This window comes from Symphalangus syndactylus, chromosome 20, assembly GCF_028878055.3.
Source record: "Symphalangus syndactylus isolate Jambi chromosome 20, NHGRI_mSymSyn1-v2.1_pri, whole genome shotgun sequence".
NCBI lineage: Eukaryota > Metazoa > Chordata > Mammalia > Primates > Hylobatidae > Symphalangus > Symphalangus syndactylus.
Genome location: NC_072442.2, coordinates 42,332,904 through 42,348,364, shown reverse-complemented (window position 1 = coordinate 42,348,364; position 15,461 = coordinate 42,332,904). Strand labels below are relative to the sequence as shown.

Genomic DNA, 15,461 nt, shown 5'->3' with positions numbered 1-15,461 from the left:
ATCCCGGCCCCTCCTTAGTGCTCACGTCCCCGCACCTGCCTTTGCCGTCCAGGTGGTGGTGACCAAGGCGGCCATGATTGTGAATCAGCTGTCGAAGAAGGAGGCATCGCGGCGGGCCCTGATGGGCTCGCCCCAGCTGGTGGCCGCTGTCGTGCGCACCATGCAGAATACCAGCGACCTGGACACGGCCCGCTGCACCACCAGCATCCTACACAACCTCTCCCACCACCGGGAGGGGCTGCTCGCCATCTTCAAGTCGGGTGGCATCCCTGCTCTGGTCCGCATGCTCAGGTACCCACCCCTGCTCATTGCAGGAGCCCAGGACCCCCTCTCACTTGGGCCTCTCCCCTCCCTTCCCTGGGCTTCCATAAATACCCAGTGAGCACCTACTATGTGCCAGGCAGAAGCACACCCCATCCGGGTGCTCAGTGGCTCACAGCCCAGCAGGGAACACAGGCATGTAAACAGGATAGGACACAGGCTGTGGCAGAAGAGCACTGAGATTGCTCAAAGGTGGAATCGCTTAATGGCAGGGGATTGACAGATGAGTGGAGTTTGGCTAGTGTAGAGGAAAGGAAGAGTGTCCCAGGCAGAGGGAACAGCAAATGCAAAGTCCCTTGCAAACTTTCTGTTTCCTGGCCTCCTACAAAACGTTGATTGGCCTCATTTCTTTATTTTTTTTTTTTTGAGATGAGGCCTTGCTCTGTCGCCCAAGCTGGAGTGCAGTGGTGTGATCTCAGCTCACTGCAGCCTCCACCTCCTGGGTTCGAATGATTCTCCTGCCTCAGTCTCCTGAGTAGCTGGGATTACAAGCATCTGCCACCATGCCCAGCTAATTTTTTTTTTTTTTTTTGAGACGGCGTTTTCCTCTTGTTGCCCAGGCTAGAGTGCAATGGCACAGTCTCGGCTTACTGCAACCTCTGCCTCCCAGGTTCAAGCAATTCTCCTGCCTCAGCCTCCCAAGTAGCAGGGATTACAGGCACCCGCCAGCATGCCTGGCTAATTTTTGTATTTTTAGTAAAAATGGGGTTTCACTATGTTGGCCAGGCTAGTCTTGAACTCCTGATCTCAGGTGATCTGCCCCCCTTGGCCTCCCAAAGTGCTGGGATTATAGGCGTCTGCCACCATGCCCAGCTCAATTTTATATTTTTAGTAGAGACGGGGTTTCGCCACGTTGGCCAGGCTGGTCTCGAACTCCTAACCTCAGGGTGATCCACCTGCCTCGGCCTCCCAAAGTGCTGAGATTACAGACGTGAGCCACTGCTCCTGGCCTCATTTCTCATCCCTGTACCAGGCTGGGAGCTCCCTGAAGGGGAGACACTGATTTCACTCCCCTCTGAACGCCTTGCAAGGCCTCTCTAATATGTGGCCTTCCACATGGTAGTTACTTAGTAGGGATCAGTGTCTAGGGGACCTACTGTGCGCTCAGCACAGGGCTGGGGGCTCAAGCAGGAGGAGTCATTGTCCCAGTTGGGAGAAGAGAGGTGCTGTTTGCTTCATGCTTAAGAGCAGGGCAGGCTCAAGGAGTGATGAGGTTTTAGCAAAGGGATATTTCCAGAGGGGCGTCAGTAGGGGGGAGGCTTCCTGGGGGAGGTGGGAACCCATGCCAGGCTCACATGTATGCCAGGCCTCTGGGACCTCAGCGTACTAACCCCTGCCCACCGCCCCCAGCTCCCCTGTGGAGTCGGTCCTGTTCTACGCCATCACCACGCTGCACAACCTGCTCCTGTACCAGGAGGGCGCCAAGATGGCCGTGCGCCTGGCCGACGGGCTGCAAAAGATGGTGCCCCTGCTCAACAAGAACAACCCCAAGTTCCTGGCCATCACCACCGACTGCCTGCAGCTCCTGGCCTACGGCAACCAGGAGAGCAAGGTGAGCCCTCCCCAACCCTCCCGAGGCCTGAAGCCCACCCTTGCGCCACCTTCTATCCTGCATAGCCTCACGCCGCTGCCCCCTTACTCCTTTTAGATGAGATATAGGTGCAGATATACATGCATCATCATGCGACTGAATTGCCCAGAATTATTATTTTGAGGACAAGGAAAAAAAATCACTCATCCTCATATAGCCACTATTGTCATTTCGATGTGCTTCCTTAAGAGCTGTTCTGTGGGTGGATTACAGATATGTACACATCCTTGTCATCATAACAATCTGCAACATCTGTTTTCGGCCTGATTTTTTTTTTTTTTTTGGAGACAGGGTCTCAGTCTGTCACCCAGGCTGGAGTGCAGTGGTGTAATCAGGGCTTACTGCAGCCTTGACTTCCTGGGCTCAGATGATCGTCCCACCTCAGCCTCCAGAGTAGCTGGGACTTCAGGCGTGTGCCACCACACCTGACTAATTTTTTTTTTCTTTTTTCTTTTCTTTTCTTTCTTTCTTTTTTTTTGAGATGGAGTCTCACTTTGTCCGCCAGGCTGGAGCGCAATGGTGCGATCTCGGCTCACTGCAACCTCCACCTCCCGGGTTCAAGTGATTTCTCCTGCCTCAGCCTCCCAAGTAGCTGGGATTACAGGTGCCTGCCACCACACCCAGCTAATTTTTAAATTTTTAGTAGAGACAAGGTTTCACCAGGTTGGCCAGGCTGGTCTCGAACTCCTGACCTTAGGTGATCCATCTGCCTCGGCCTCACAAAGTGCTGGGATTACAGGCATGAGACACCATGCCCCACCCCCAACTGATTTTTTATAGAGATGGGATTTCTCCGTGTTGCCCAGGCTGGTCTCAAACTCCTGGGCCTCAAGTGATCTGCCTGCCTTGGCCTCCCAAATTGTCAGGATTACAGGTGTGAGCCACTGTGCCTGGCCTGTATGATGTTTAAAAAAAATTTTTTTTTGCGATATTGTCCTCAAAACCACCCTCTAATAATGACAGATTGCCTTTCCTTTCCCCTTTCCCTTTTCCTTTTCCTTTCCCTCTCTTCCTCTCTTTCTTGCTTCCTTCCCATTCCTTCCTTTTCTTTCTTTTTTGAGACAGGGTCTCACTGTGTTACCCAGGCTAGAGTGCAGTGGCGTGATCCTAGCTCACTGCAACCTCAGACTCCTGAGCTCAAGCATTCCTCCCACCTTAGCCTTCCTGATAGCTAGGACTATGGGAACGTACCACTGAGCTAATTAGCACCCCGGCTAAGTTTCTTTTTTTTTTTTTTTTTTTTTTGAGATGGAGTCTCGCTCTGTCGCCCAGGCTGGAGTGCAGTGGCGCGATCTTGGCTCACTGCAAGCTCCGCCTCCTGGGTTCACGCCATTCTCCTGCCTCAGCCTCCCGAGTAGCTGGGACTACAGGCGCCTGCCACCACGCCTGGCTAATTTTTTGTATTTTTAGTAGAGACAGTTTCACTGTGTTCACCAGGATAGTCTCGATCTCCTGACCTCGTGATCCGCCCGCCTCGGCCTCCCAAAGTGCTGGGATTACAGGCGTGAGCCACCGCGCCTGGCCCACCCGGGCTAAGTTTTAAATTTTTTGTGGGGATGGGGTCTTGCTCTGTTGCCCAGGCTACCCTCAAGGAATCCTCCTGCCTCAGCCTCTGAAATGCTGGGATTAAAGTCATGAGCCACCATACCCAGCCTATAGATAGCATTTCATTAAGTGGAGACCTTAGGCTTTATTCTGAGGGAGGGTATTTAGATTGCTCCTATTCCATCTTTATAAACAATGCTGTAACGAATGTCTAGCCTTTGTCAAAGAGCAGAAAAAATTCTCATCAATTTTTAACACTTCTAAGCTTTTACCCAAATGGCCAGATTGATTTCCGGAAGGATTGGATTAATTTCCAGTGCCATAACTGGTAATGGGTGTGCATACAGTTTTGTCACATACTTGTCAGCACTGGGTACTACCCTTTTTTCAAAATTTTGGCTTACATAACAGTCATGAAACTATTGGGGTGGGCTGGGGTGTGGTGGCTCACGCCTGTAATCCCAGCACTTTGGGAGGCAGAGGCGGGTGAATTGCCTGAGGTCAGGAGTTTGAAACCAGCCTGGCCAACATAGTGAAACCCTGTCTCTACCAAAAAATACAGAAATTAGCCGGGCGTGATGGCACACGCCTGTAATCCCAGCTACTTGAGAGGCTGAGGCATGAGAATTGCTTGAACCCGGGAGGCAGAGGTTGTAGTGACCTGAGATCGTGCCACTGCACTCCAGCCTGGGTGACAGAGCGAGACTCTATCTCAAAAAAAAAAAAAAAAAAAAAAAAAAAACTTATTGGGGTGTTTGGCTGGGTGTGGTGGCTCACATCTGTAATCCCAGCACTTTGGGAGGCTGAGGTGTGAGGATCACTTGAGGCCAGGAGTTCAAGACCAGCCTGGGCAGCATAGCGAGACCCCTATCTTTATAAAAAGAAAAAAATACATTAAAAAAAACAAACAAACAATTAGTGCTTTAGCTGAAGCTTAGTAATGACAGTTGTCTCCTGCCCCGTGCTTCCTTGTTCCTGTCATATTCCCCGTCCGTCTCACATTCATTCCCTCTTTACCCATAGCTGATCATCCTGGCCAATGGTGGGCCCCAGGCCCTCGTGCAGATCATGCGTAACTACAGTTATGAGAAGCTGCTCTGGACCACCAGTCGTGTGCTCAAGGTGCTGTCCGTGTGTCCCAGCAATAAGCCTGCCATTGTGGAGGCTGGTGAGTATGATGGCCTTGAGGGCGACTGGGGTGGGAGCTCTGCCCAGCTGCCAGGCTCAGTCAGCCATGCTCCCCGTGGCTGATGGCACCCCTATCCCTGCCCCAGGTGGGATGCAGGCCCTGGGCAAGCACCTGACCAGCAACAGCCCCCGCCTGGTGCAGAACTGCCTGTGGACCCTGCGCAACCTCTCGGACGTGGCCACCAAGCAGGTGAGGGAGGTGTCTGGGCCTGGGGTTGACCTCTTCAGCTGCCCCATCCAGCCTCCTGTCTGGGCATCTGACCTTAGGTACTGTGGGAGGACTGGGGGCTCTAAATCTCTCTTCCTTGTGGCTGAGGCTGGAAATGCCTTGAAGACCCTCATTTCTCTCTTTTGTTTTTTTTTTGACGGAGTCTCACTCTGTTACCTAGGCTGGAGTGCAGTGGTGCAATCTCGGCTCACTGCAAGCTCCGCCTCCTGGGCTCAAGCAATTCTCCTGCCTCAGCCTCCCGAGTAGGTGGGACTACAGGCACCTGCCATCATGTCTGGCTAATTTTTGTATTTTTATTTAGAGACAGGGTTTCACCATGTTGGGCAGGCTGGTCTTGAACTCCTGACCTCAGGTGATCCACCCGCCTTGGCCTCCCAAAGTGCTGGGATTACAGGCGTGAACCACCACATCCAGCAAAAGAACAGTTTTGACCTGGGCCCTGGGCTGGAGCAATAGTGTACCAAGAGACAGGCCCCTATGACTGAAAATACAATTTAAGGAAAAATGCAGCTCCAGGGCAAGTGCCCTGTGCCTCCTTCCAACAACCACTCCCCAGGCCTCCCCCAGCAATATGCTGTTTATCAAGTGCCCACCCTGTGCTGGCCCTCTGCGTGGCATTTGTGGACATTAGCTTGTTCAACCTGGGGTTAGAGTGTGGGACCCTGTGGGTTAGATGAAGACACTGAGGCTCGGGGAGCTAATGGCCATGGTCACAGGTAGTAAATGGCAGAACTGGGATTTGAACCCAGGACTGTCCGTCCCCAAAGCTGGGGTTTTTCTGTCCCACCACAAGGCCCACGTGTCTCCCTGGGAGAAGTGAGATAGATAGATGTCTGAGTTAGTGATTTTACTGGAAGTGGATTTGGCTCAGGGCCCCAGGGTGGTGGGTAGCAGTGAAGGCCCAGAAAGGTGACAAGCGAGTAGACGTGGCTCAGCTGGGCCACTGAAGCATGCGGCCCCCTCAACAATTGCCTCCTGGTCTCGAGGCCTCCCTTGGCCACCGTACTTTGGCCTGAGGAGGATTCTGCCTGGGTCTGAGGGCCCCAGGGAGAGGCTAATGGTTTGGAGGGAAGAGATGTGGGGCTTAGAGCCAAGCCTGGGTTCAGATCCAGCCACTAGCTGTGTTTCTGTTGGCAAGTTCCCCAACCTCTCTGAGCCTCATTGCCTCACTTGCACCACAGGATAGTAAAGCCCTCTCACAGGGTGTGGCGGGTCATGGGGATGAAAGTTCCCAGGCACACACAGGCAGGGCTGACCCCTTTAGGTCATCCCACTCCCCTTGGGCATATTCCAGAAGGCTCCTTGGAGTTGGCTGCTCCCTGACTCCCCCATCCCTTCCTTACCCTCCAGGAGGGCCTGGAGAGTGTGCTGAAGATTCTGGTGAACCAGCTGAGCGTGGATGACGTCAACGTTCTCACCTGTGCCACAGGCACACTCTCTAACCTGACATGCAACAACAGCAAGAACAAGACGCTGGTGACACAGAACAGCGGTGTGGAGGCTCTCATCCATGCCATCCTGCGTGCTGGTGACAAGGACGACATCACGGAGCCTGCTGTCTGCACCCTGCGCCACCTCACTAGCCGCCACCCTGAGGCTGAGATGGCCCAGAACTCTGTGCGTCTGAACTATGGCATCCCGGCCATCGTGAAGCTGCTCAACCAGCCCAACCAGTGGCCACTGGTCAAGGTATTGCTGTTAGGCGAGGGGAAGGAGCTCCCTGCAGCAGGCTTAGGTGCTGTATTGGTATAGGCAAAGCTGCTGTAGCAAAGAAGCCCTAAATACAGTGGCTCGAATAAGACAGAAATGTATTTCTCTCTTGTGTAATAGTTTAGACCTCAACAATGGCTCTGCTCCAAAATTCCAGAACTGGGATTTCTATCTTGTAGCTCCACCAGCCCCTAGGGCAGAGCTCAGAGTTCAAAATGCACACGAGTATCCTGGGCGATTTCATTAAACTGCAGGTTCCAGGGCCAGGCATGGTGGCTCGTGCCTGTAATCCCAACACTTTGGGAGGCCAAGGTAGGAGGATTGCTTGAGGCCAGGAATTTGAGACCAGCCTGGACAACATAGCAAGACCTGTCTCGACAACAACAACAAAAATTAGCCAGGTGTGGTGGTGCACGCCTGTAGTCCCAGCTACTGGAGAGGGGAGGCTTAGGTGGGAGGATCGCTTGAGCACAGGAGTTGGAGGTTACAGTGAGCTATGATCGCATCAGTGCACTCCAGCCTGGGTGACAGAGCAAGAACCCGTGTCTTAAAACCTCTGCTTCCTGGGTTCAAGTGATTCTCCTGCCTTGGCCTCCTGAGTAGTTGGAATTACAGGTACACGCCACCACATCCGGATAATTTTTGTGTTTTTAGTAGAGATGGGATTTCGCCATGTTGCTCAGACTGGTCTTGAACTCCTGAACTCAAGTGATCCACCAGCCTCGTCGTCCCAAAGTGCGGGGATTACAGGTGTGAGACACCGGGCCCGGCCGCTTCTGTATTACTCTTTTTTTTTTTTTTTTTTGAGACGGAGTTTTGCTCTTATTGCCCAGGCTGGAGTGCAATGCCGCGATCTCGGCTCACCGCAACCTCTACCTCCCGGGTTCAAGCGATTCTCCTGCTTCAGCCTCCCAAGTAGCTGGGACTACAGGCATGCGCCACCATGCCTGGCTAATTTTGTATTTTTTAGTAGAGACGAGATTTCTCTATGTTGGTTAGGCTGGTCTCGAACTCCTGACTTCAGGTGATCCACCCACCTTGGCCTCCCAAAGTGCTAGGATTACAGGCATGAGCCACTGCGCCCAGCCCAATTCTGTATTTCTAACAAGCTCGCAGTTGCTGCTACTGGTCCATGGAGCACATTTCATTTTTTTTTTTTTTTTTTTTTTTTTTTGAGACAAAGTCTCGCTCTGTCGCCCAGGCTGGAGTGCAGTGGCACAATCTCGGCTCACTGCAAGCTCCGCCTCCCGGGTTCACGCCATTCTCCTGCCTCAGCCTCTCCGAGTAGCTGGGACTACAGGCGCCCGCCACCACGCCTGGCTAATTTTTTGTATTTTTAGTAGAGACGGGGTTTCACCGTAGTCTCGATCTCCTGGCCTCATGATCCACCCGCCTCGGCCTCCCAAAGTGCTGGGATTACAAGCGTGAGCCACCGTGCCCGGCCTAATTTTTTGTATTTTTAGTAGAGACGGGGTTTCACTGTGTTAGCCAGGATGGTCTCGATCTCCTGACCTCGTGATCCGCCCGCCTCGGCCTCCCAAAGTGCTGGGATTACAGGCGTGAGCCACCGTGCCTGGCCATGGAGCACATTTCTTATGCCACTGGGTGTAGACGAGAGGGTTGTCCTCACACGAATGAGTGGACTGTATCATCCCCGTGGATGCGTTCTAGCCCTGAGAACTGGGGATGGCTAGCGGCCACCAGAACGTGGCACACATCACTCCTGCTCACACCCCAGAACTTGGTCATTTGGCCACATCAAGGTGCAAGGAGGTTAGGAAATGTGATCACCAGCCAGATGGCCGTGTGTCCTGCTGAAAATCAGGAGAGCCACTACAGAGACACAAGGCAGAGAGGATTCTGGGGGACGCTTAGCCTCTCCCATAGGGAGTTGGGTGTGTGAAGGAGTGGGGTCTTCTTGAGGCTACCCAGGTGGAAGAGAGATGTGTGTCACTTCCCTGTCAGGTGGAGGAAGTGAGAGTGGGTCAGGGGGTGGGCAGACCCAAGGGACAGAGTTATGGAGGAAGGCGTTTGTGTGTGTATATATCTATGTGTAGAGACAAGGAAGGCAGCCAAAGGCAAGGTGGCATCTTATGCCAGAGAGTGAGGAAGCTACGATAGATGAGGGTCTTGTCAATGGGCACAGGAGCCAGCTGGCAGGGGCATCTGCTAGCTACATTTAAGACAATTTAATAGTACAGACAAGCTAGGCGCAGTGGCTCACGCCTGTAATCCCAGCACTTTGGGAGGCCAAGGCGGGAGGATTACCTGAAGTCAGGAGTTCGAGACCAGCCTGGCCAACATGGTAAGTCCCCACCTCCACAAAAATTAGCTGGCCATGGTGGCATGCCTGTAATCTCAGCTACTCAGAAGGCTGAGGCAGAAGAATTACTTGAACCCGGAAGGCAGAGGTTGCAGTGAGCTGAGATTGCTCATTGCCCTCCAGCCTGGGTGACAGAGAGAGACTCTGTCTTGGAAAACAAAAACAAAAAACATAGCCAGGCGCGGTGGCTCAAGCCTGTAATCCCAGCACTTTGGGAGGCCGAGGCGGGTGGATCACGAGGTCAGGAGATCGAGACCATCCTGGCTAACACGGTGAAACCCCGTCTCTACTAAAAAATACAAAAAATTAGCCGGGCGTGTTGGCGGGCGCCTGTGGTCCCAGCTACTCGGGAGGCTGAGGCGGGAGAATGGCGTGAACCCAGGAGGTGGAGGTTGTGGTGAGCCGAGATCGCGCCACTGCACTCCAGCCTGGGGGACAGAGAAAGACTCCGTCTCAAAAAAAAAAAGAAAAAAAAAAAAAAAAAAAGAAATTAGCTGGGCGTGGTGGCGGGTGCCTGTGGTCCCAGCTACTCGGGAGGCTGAGGCAGGAGAATGGTGTGAACCCGGGAGGCGGAGCTTGCAGTGAGCCAAGATCACGCCAGTGTACTCCTGTCTGGGCGACAGAGCGAGACTCCATCTCAAAAAAAAAAAAAAAGTGCAGATAAGAATGACTCTAAGTGATTCTATACATTGAATTATTATTATTTATTATTATTATTTTTGAGACGGATTCTTGCTCTGTTGCCGAGGCTGGAGTGCAGTGGCATGATCTCAGCTCACTGCAACCTCTGCCTCCCAGGTTCAAGCAATTTCTGGCTAATTTCTATATTTTTAGTAAAGACGTGATTTCACCATGTTGGCCAGGCTGGTCTCGAACTCCTGACCTAAAGTGATCTGCCTGCCTTGGCCTCCCAAAGTGCTAGGATTACAGATGTGAGCCACTGTACCCGGCCTATACATTGAATTAAAAAAAGAAAATCCATGTTTAGAAAAAAAATATCATTGTGACCCCTCCTTGATGCTTGGTCCCTGCTGCAAACCTGAGGTGGGACTTTGCATCCTAACCCAGCAGCTAAGTGGCAAGTGACTTTGGCAAGTCATTTGCCCTGTGCTCACGTCCCCATCTCACATGATTTTCATCCCTGCCCTCCTGGCGTCTTGTTTTGAGGATGAAGTAGATGACACCTTGAGAGGCTCTGGGAGGCCAGAGGGGCTCCTGTGAGTCAAGGACCCTGGGGAGGAGATCTCAGGACACCTCTTTCCAGAGCTGCCCTGCTGGGGATTAATGACAATGTGAGCACCACCCAGCAGGAGGCTTTGGGGCCACCTAGAGCAAAGACTTCCTGAGAATCAGGCTTGGGGAACTATCAGAAAAGCAAGCATGATGATGTCTGTAGGGGGGTGGTTAAGAAAGAGGGGACAGGGTGAGGGTCCAGGCATGGGGCTGGCAGGATGTTCTGGAATGGGGTGTCATTTTAGCAAGGGCTATTAGAATTAGCCATGAGCAGCTGGGCGCGGTAGCCCACACCTGTAATCCCAGCACTTTAGAAGGCTGAGGCAGGCAGATCACCTGAGGTCAGGAGTTCGAGACCAGCCTGCCCAACATGGCGAAACCCTGTCTCTCTAAAAATACAAAAAATTAGCTGGGCATGGTGGCGGGCACCTGTAATCGCAGCTACTCAAGAGGCTGAGGCAGGAGAATCACTTGAACCCAGGAGGTGGAGGTTGTAGTGAGGTGAGATTGTACCACTGCACTCCAGCCTGGGTGACAAGAGCGAAACTCTGTCTCAAAAACAAACAAAAAAAAAAGAATTAGCCATGAGCACCCCCAGATCCTGTGGATTAAGTGACAAGGCTGGGATGGTCTCCTTCTCTGGATATTTTCCAGTATGTCTATGTCTGGCCTCGGGGACAGAAGAAGTGAAGGAGGGAGGGGATACCTGAAGCTGGGAAGCTGGGATCCTTCAGATGTCCAAGAAGTGCCCCTGATCACTGCCCCTTTTTTTGCCAGGCAACCATCGGCTTGATCAGGAATCTGGCCCTGTGCCCAGCCAACCATGCCCCACTGCAGGAGGCAGCGGTCATCCCCCGCCTCGTCCAACTGCTGGTCAAGGCCCACCAGGATGCCCAGCGCCATGTAGCTGCAGGCACACAGCAGCCCTACACGGTATGTGAGCTGGTGGTGCCTGTGACAGCCTTCCTGGGGGGTCAGGGTGTCCTCTGTGGGTGTGTGTGTGAATGGGAGGTCAGTTGCAACTGATGCCAATTCCAAGAGCCTGTGAAGTTCATTCGGCTGTCATGGGGAGGACTTGTGGCCATGTCCAAGGCACCTGTCCCATGCCCCCTGCCTCGTCTCACGCAGGATGGTGTGAGGATGGAGGAGATTGTGGAGGGCTGCACCGGAGCCCTGCACATCCTCGCCCGGGACCCCATGAACCGCATGGAGATCTTCCGGCTCAACACCATTCCCCTATTTGTGCAGGTGAGTCTGGGGCAGGTGGGCAGGAGAGGTCCCCCGACCACTGCTTAGAGGGCAAGGTTAGGAGTCCCAGATTTGGGAGGCCTGGACCAGGCATCAAGAGGTCTTTGGAGGAGTTTGGAGGAAAGTTGCCACTCCAGATTGACTACTTAGCAACCCCCTGCATGGGCATGGCTTTCTAAGCTTCAAAGCAAGGAAAGAGATCACAAGTGGAAAAAAAACAAAACAAAAAACTTGAGATTCAACCATATAAACATGAAAACCATCTGTATTTCAGAAAGAACCTTTAAAAAGCATTTTTAAAAAATCAGCAAACTGGGAGAATATGTGCAAGTACCATAACAGACAAGAGTCTAACATCTTTCATATCAGTGAGCTCGTTAACACTAGATTCCAATGGTTAGATGAAGCAGAGTCACAGGTAATTTCAAGGTAGCTCATCAACAACGCTCAGCCCAGTTTAAAGCAGTAACACTTACTCCCTAGTGATGGCCCATTTTCCACTATGGAATTGCTACAGGGTGGAGGTGGGCAGGGCTGTGGGGTGTGTTGTCCGGCCTGCCTCACCCCTTTCCACCTCTCCCCTGCTTCCCATGTCCCCTCTCCCCAGCTCCTGTACTCGTCGGTGGAGAACATCCAGCGCGTGGCTGCCGGGGTGCTGTGTGAGCTGGCCCAGGACAAGGAGGCGGCTGATGCCATTGATGCAGAGGGGGCCTCGGCCCCACTCATGGAGTTGCTGCACTCCCGCAACGAGGGCACTGGTGAGCTGGGGGAGGGCAGGAGGCTGGGTCCCACTCCCCCAGCCATGATGGAGGCTGGCCGACGTTTAACCTGGCTTTTCCTCTCCTCTCTGCCCAGCCACCTACGCTGCTGCTGTCCTGTTCCGCATCTCCGAGGACAAGAACCCAGATTACCGGAAGCGTGTGTCTGTGGAGCTCACCAACTCCCTCTTCAAGCATGACCCGGCTGCCTGGGAGGCTGTGAGTATCCTAGGTTGGACTGCAGTAGTTGGATACACAAGTTGTGCACTGCCCAAGGGCAACACTTTTGGGGGTCTCCTACTACTGTCAACTTTACAGATTTTTATTTTGTAATTGGATCATTTATAACAATTCCTAGCAGATGGAAGTAGTGGGTTGAACCATATATCCACAAAATGCCAATTTTTATTTTGCCCAAATGAGTATACAGTGTTTGAGGAGGGGGTACCTTTTCCTAATTTGCGTGGAGGTGCTGGATAGGCTACGGGCGGTCTTTTCCAGGGTGGGGCAGTGCCCTGCACCCATTCTTGAGTCCTCTGCCTCCTCCCCTGAGCTGCTCTAATTGGGCAGGAGTCCCTGCTTCATGAATGGGGAACCCTCCTCCCTGGGGAGTACCGAGGACATGAGTACATCAGGGCACTGGGTGACCCCATTTCATCATCCTCTATTCCTCCAAGGCCTCTTTGCTTTTCTCCGGCCCCCTCTTTTATTTATTTATTTATTTATTTATTTTTATTTTTATTTTTGAGATGGAGTCTTGCTCTGTCGCTACGCTGGAGTGCAGTGGCATGATCTTGGCTCACTGCAACCTCCGCCTCCCGGTTTCAAGCAATTCTCCTGCCTCAGCCTTCTGAGTAACTGGGACTACAGGTGCACACTACCACACCCAGCTAATTTTTGTATTTTTGGTAGAGACGGGGTTTCACCATGTTGGCCAGGATGGTCTCGATCTCCTGACCTTGTGATCTGCCCGCCTTGGCCTCCCAAAGTGCTGGGATTACAGGCGTGAGCCACTGCGCCCGGCCTATTTTTTATTTTTTTCAAGACAGAGTCTCACTCTTGTCGCCCAGGCTGGAGTGCAATGGTGTAATCTCGGCTCACTGCATCCTCTGCCTCCCCGTTCAAGCAATTCTCCTGCCTCAGCCTCCCAAGTAGCTGGGATTACAGGCATGCACCACCACGCCCAGCTAATTTTTTTTGTATTTTTAGTAGAGACAGGGTTTCACCATGTTGGCCAGGCTGGTCTGGAACTCCTGACCTCAAGTGATCCGCCTGCCTCGGTCTCCCAGAGTGCTGGGATTACAGGCGTGAGCCATGGCACCCAGCCTGGCCCCCTCTTTTAGAAGCATCTCTCCCTGCCCCCCAACTGAGATCCAGCTCGGAGCCTGCATTTTCAAACCTCTCCTCCATGTTTCTCTCTCCTTTTTCAGGCCCAGAGCATGATTCCCATCAATGAGCCCTACGGAGATGGTAAGTGTGTGCGGGCTCTTCAGGACTCTGGAGATCCTGGGCGGCTGTGTGGGTGTATGTGAGGGGGCAATATTATGTCTCTGCGGCCAGAGGACCAGTGGCAACTGCTGTGTGGCATCCACATGTACCCCAGTCTAGATGCCCTAGTGTGGGGTCTGGGGAGGGGGTCAGGCCCACCAGGGGTGGGCATGGGTAGAGGAGGTGGCTGAAGGCTGTGCAAACTGCCCCCTGCAGGGTAGCTTGCAGACCCTAGGACTGAGCCCCACTTTTCATCCCCAGACATGGATGCCACCTACCGCCCCATGTACTCCAGCGATGTGCCCCTTGACCCGCTGGAGATGCACATGGACATGGACGGAGACTACCCCATCGACACCTACAGCGACGGCCTCAGGCCCCCGTACCCCACTGCAGACCACATGCTGGCCTAGACGGCCTGGCCCCAGTACGGCCCCCTCTTTGCCGGCTTTTCCTCCTCTCTAGAACGTCCTTCTGTTGGAGGCCCTCCCATCTCCCCGCTGAAATCTGCGCTCCTTTTTGGGGGGATCCTTTGCTGCTGAGCTTCCCCAAGCACGGTGTGCCCTGGCCTGCCTTCTTCTTGTGTCTTTGGTGGGGATGGGGAGGCCTATTCCTGCTGTCCCCTTCTGGGGGTGGTGGGCAGGTGACACGGAGTGGCTTGAGCTTCTGGGGATGCAGGTCCACCGAGCCCCTGACCCCTGTCTGTCCCCGCTCCCCTAACAGGTGCGGTTCCTCATCTGAGAGGCTCTCCGTGCAGGCGATGGGGCAAGACAGAAAAGTGCCTGAGCTGGGGAAGCTGGGGCGCAACTTCCTGCTGCACCCCGCGCCTCCAGAGGTCCTCCGTAGGGTCTTTCTTGGGATAGTGTTCTGCTCCTGCTTTTCTGTCCTGGGCATGGGTCCAGGGCCTGACACCCCCTCCCTGCCCCTGTGGCCCTGGCCACTAAAGCTTCAGACTCAAGCACCCATTCTGTTTTCCCCCAGCAACCCCCCCCAAACCTCCAGCCTTCCTGTCTCCAGCTGCCTGGGCCCGGAAGGGCTTTGGTTCCTTCTCTGGGTCTGATTTTCTCACTGAACTCCACTGACCAACTGTCCTAAGCCCCCAGCATCTCCAGGGCCCACGTTCAAGACCCAAACCCCCAAAATCCAAAGCTTCTCTTGAAAAGTTCAGGGACCGTCCAGGGGAGATGGGGAGGAGATATGGAGTGAGTCACCCGCTCCAGAAGATGCCAGCTTCTCTCTCCAGGGTGCTTAGTTGGCTTTGCCCACCCCTCACTCCCCAGGGAGCTCTGGGGACAGCTCCCTCACACCCCTGTCCCACCCACACAGCTGCCCTAGCTGACCCCGAGAAGTGCTCTTGGCTGACCCCTCTGGTGTGTGGTGAGGGGCTTTCTCTTCCCCTTCCTGTTTCAGACCCCCCCCATCTCCCGCACATGGTGTGGGGGACTGGGTGAGGTCCCAGCAGAGTGTTTTATTATTATCGCTTTATGTTTTTGGTTATTGGTTTTTTTTGTATAGACCAAAGCAAAGAAAATAAAAACACAGATGCATTGGAGGCTGTTTAGGGGAGTGGGGTGGGAAAGTTGAGGTGTTTCCCTAGCGGCCTGGCGCCCTCTTTGGCTGGGTCCTGCGGGTCCTCAGGGCTGCCTTGCATGTGGGAAGGACTAGAAGAGACAAGCTGGGGAGCCAGGAGTGTTGGGGAAGCCGGAGTGGATTTAACCCAATATGCGCTTGTAGGGCGAGGACGGGGAAGGAGGTGAATGGGGGTGAGTCCCTCACTTCGGGAGGCCAGGCCTTGTTTCTCTCTCAAACAGGCAAGCTCTTGGCTGG

General features: G+C 53.5%; 1 protein-coding gene across 11 annotated transcripts in view; it reads left to right on the top strand.

The window, feature by feature from the left end:
- JUP (junction plakoglobin) overlaps positions 1-15,181 on the top strand; it is a 32,632-nt gene extending 17,451 nt beyond the window's left edge. For 7 of the 11 annotated variants that reach the window (XM_063629010.1, XM_063629012.1, XM_063629016.1 and 4 more), the window contains 11 exons: positions 53-291; positions 1,672-1,873; positions 4,481-4,625; positions 4,732-4,835; positions 6,225-6,563; positions 10,918-11,073; positions 11,269-11,388; positions 11,996-12,146; positions 12,244-12,365; positions 13,577-13,616; positions 13,896-15,181. In XM_063629010.1, coding sequence (XP_063485080.1) covers positions 53-291; positions 1,672-1,873; positions 4,481-4,625; positions 4,732-4,835; positions 6,225-6,563; positions 10,918-11,073; positions 11,269-11,388; positions 11,996-12,146; positions 12,244-12,365; positions 13,577-13,616; positions 13,896-14,047 — 1,770 coding nt within the window. In that variant the 3' untranslated portion in view covers positions 14,048-15,181. The remainder of the gene's footprint in view (positions 1-52; positions 292-1,671; positions 1,874-4,480; positions 4,626-4,731; positions 4,836-6,224; positions 6,564-10,917; positions 11,074-11,268; positions 11,389-11,995; positions 12,147-12,243; positions 12,366-13,576; positions 13,617-13,895) is intronic. The other 4 variants (XM_055256085.2, XM_063629011.1, XM_055256084.2 and 1 more) reach the window with 1 other exon arrangement.
- Positions 15,182-15,461: the final 280 nt, after the last annotated feature.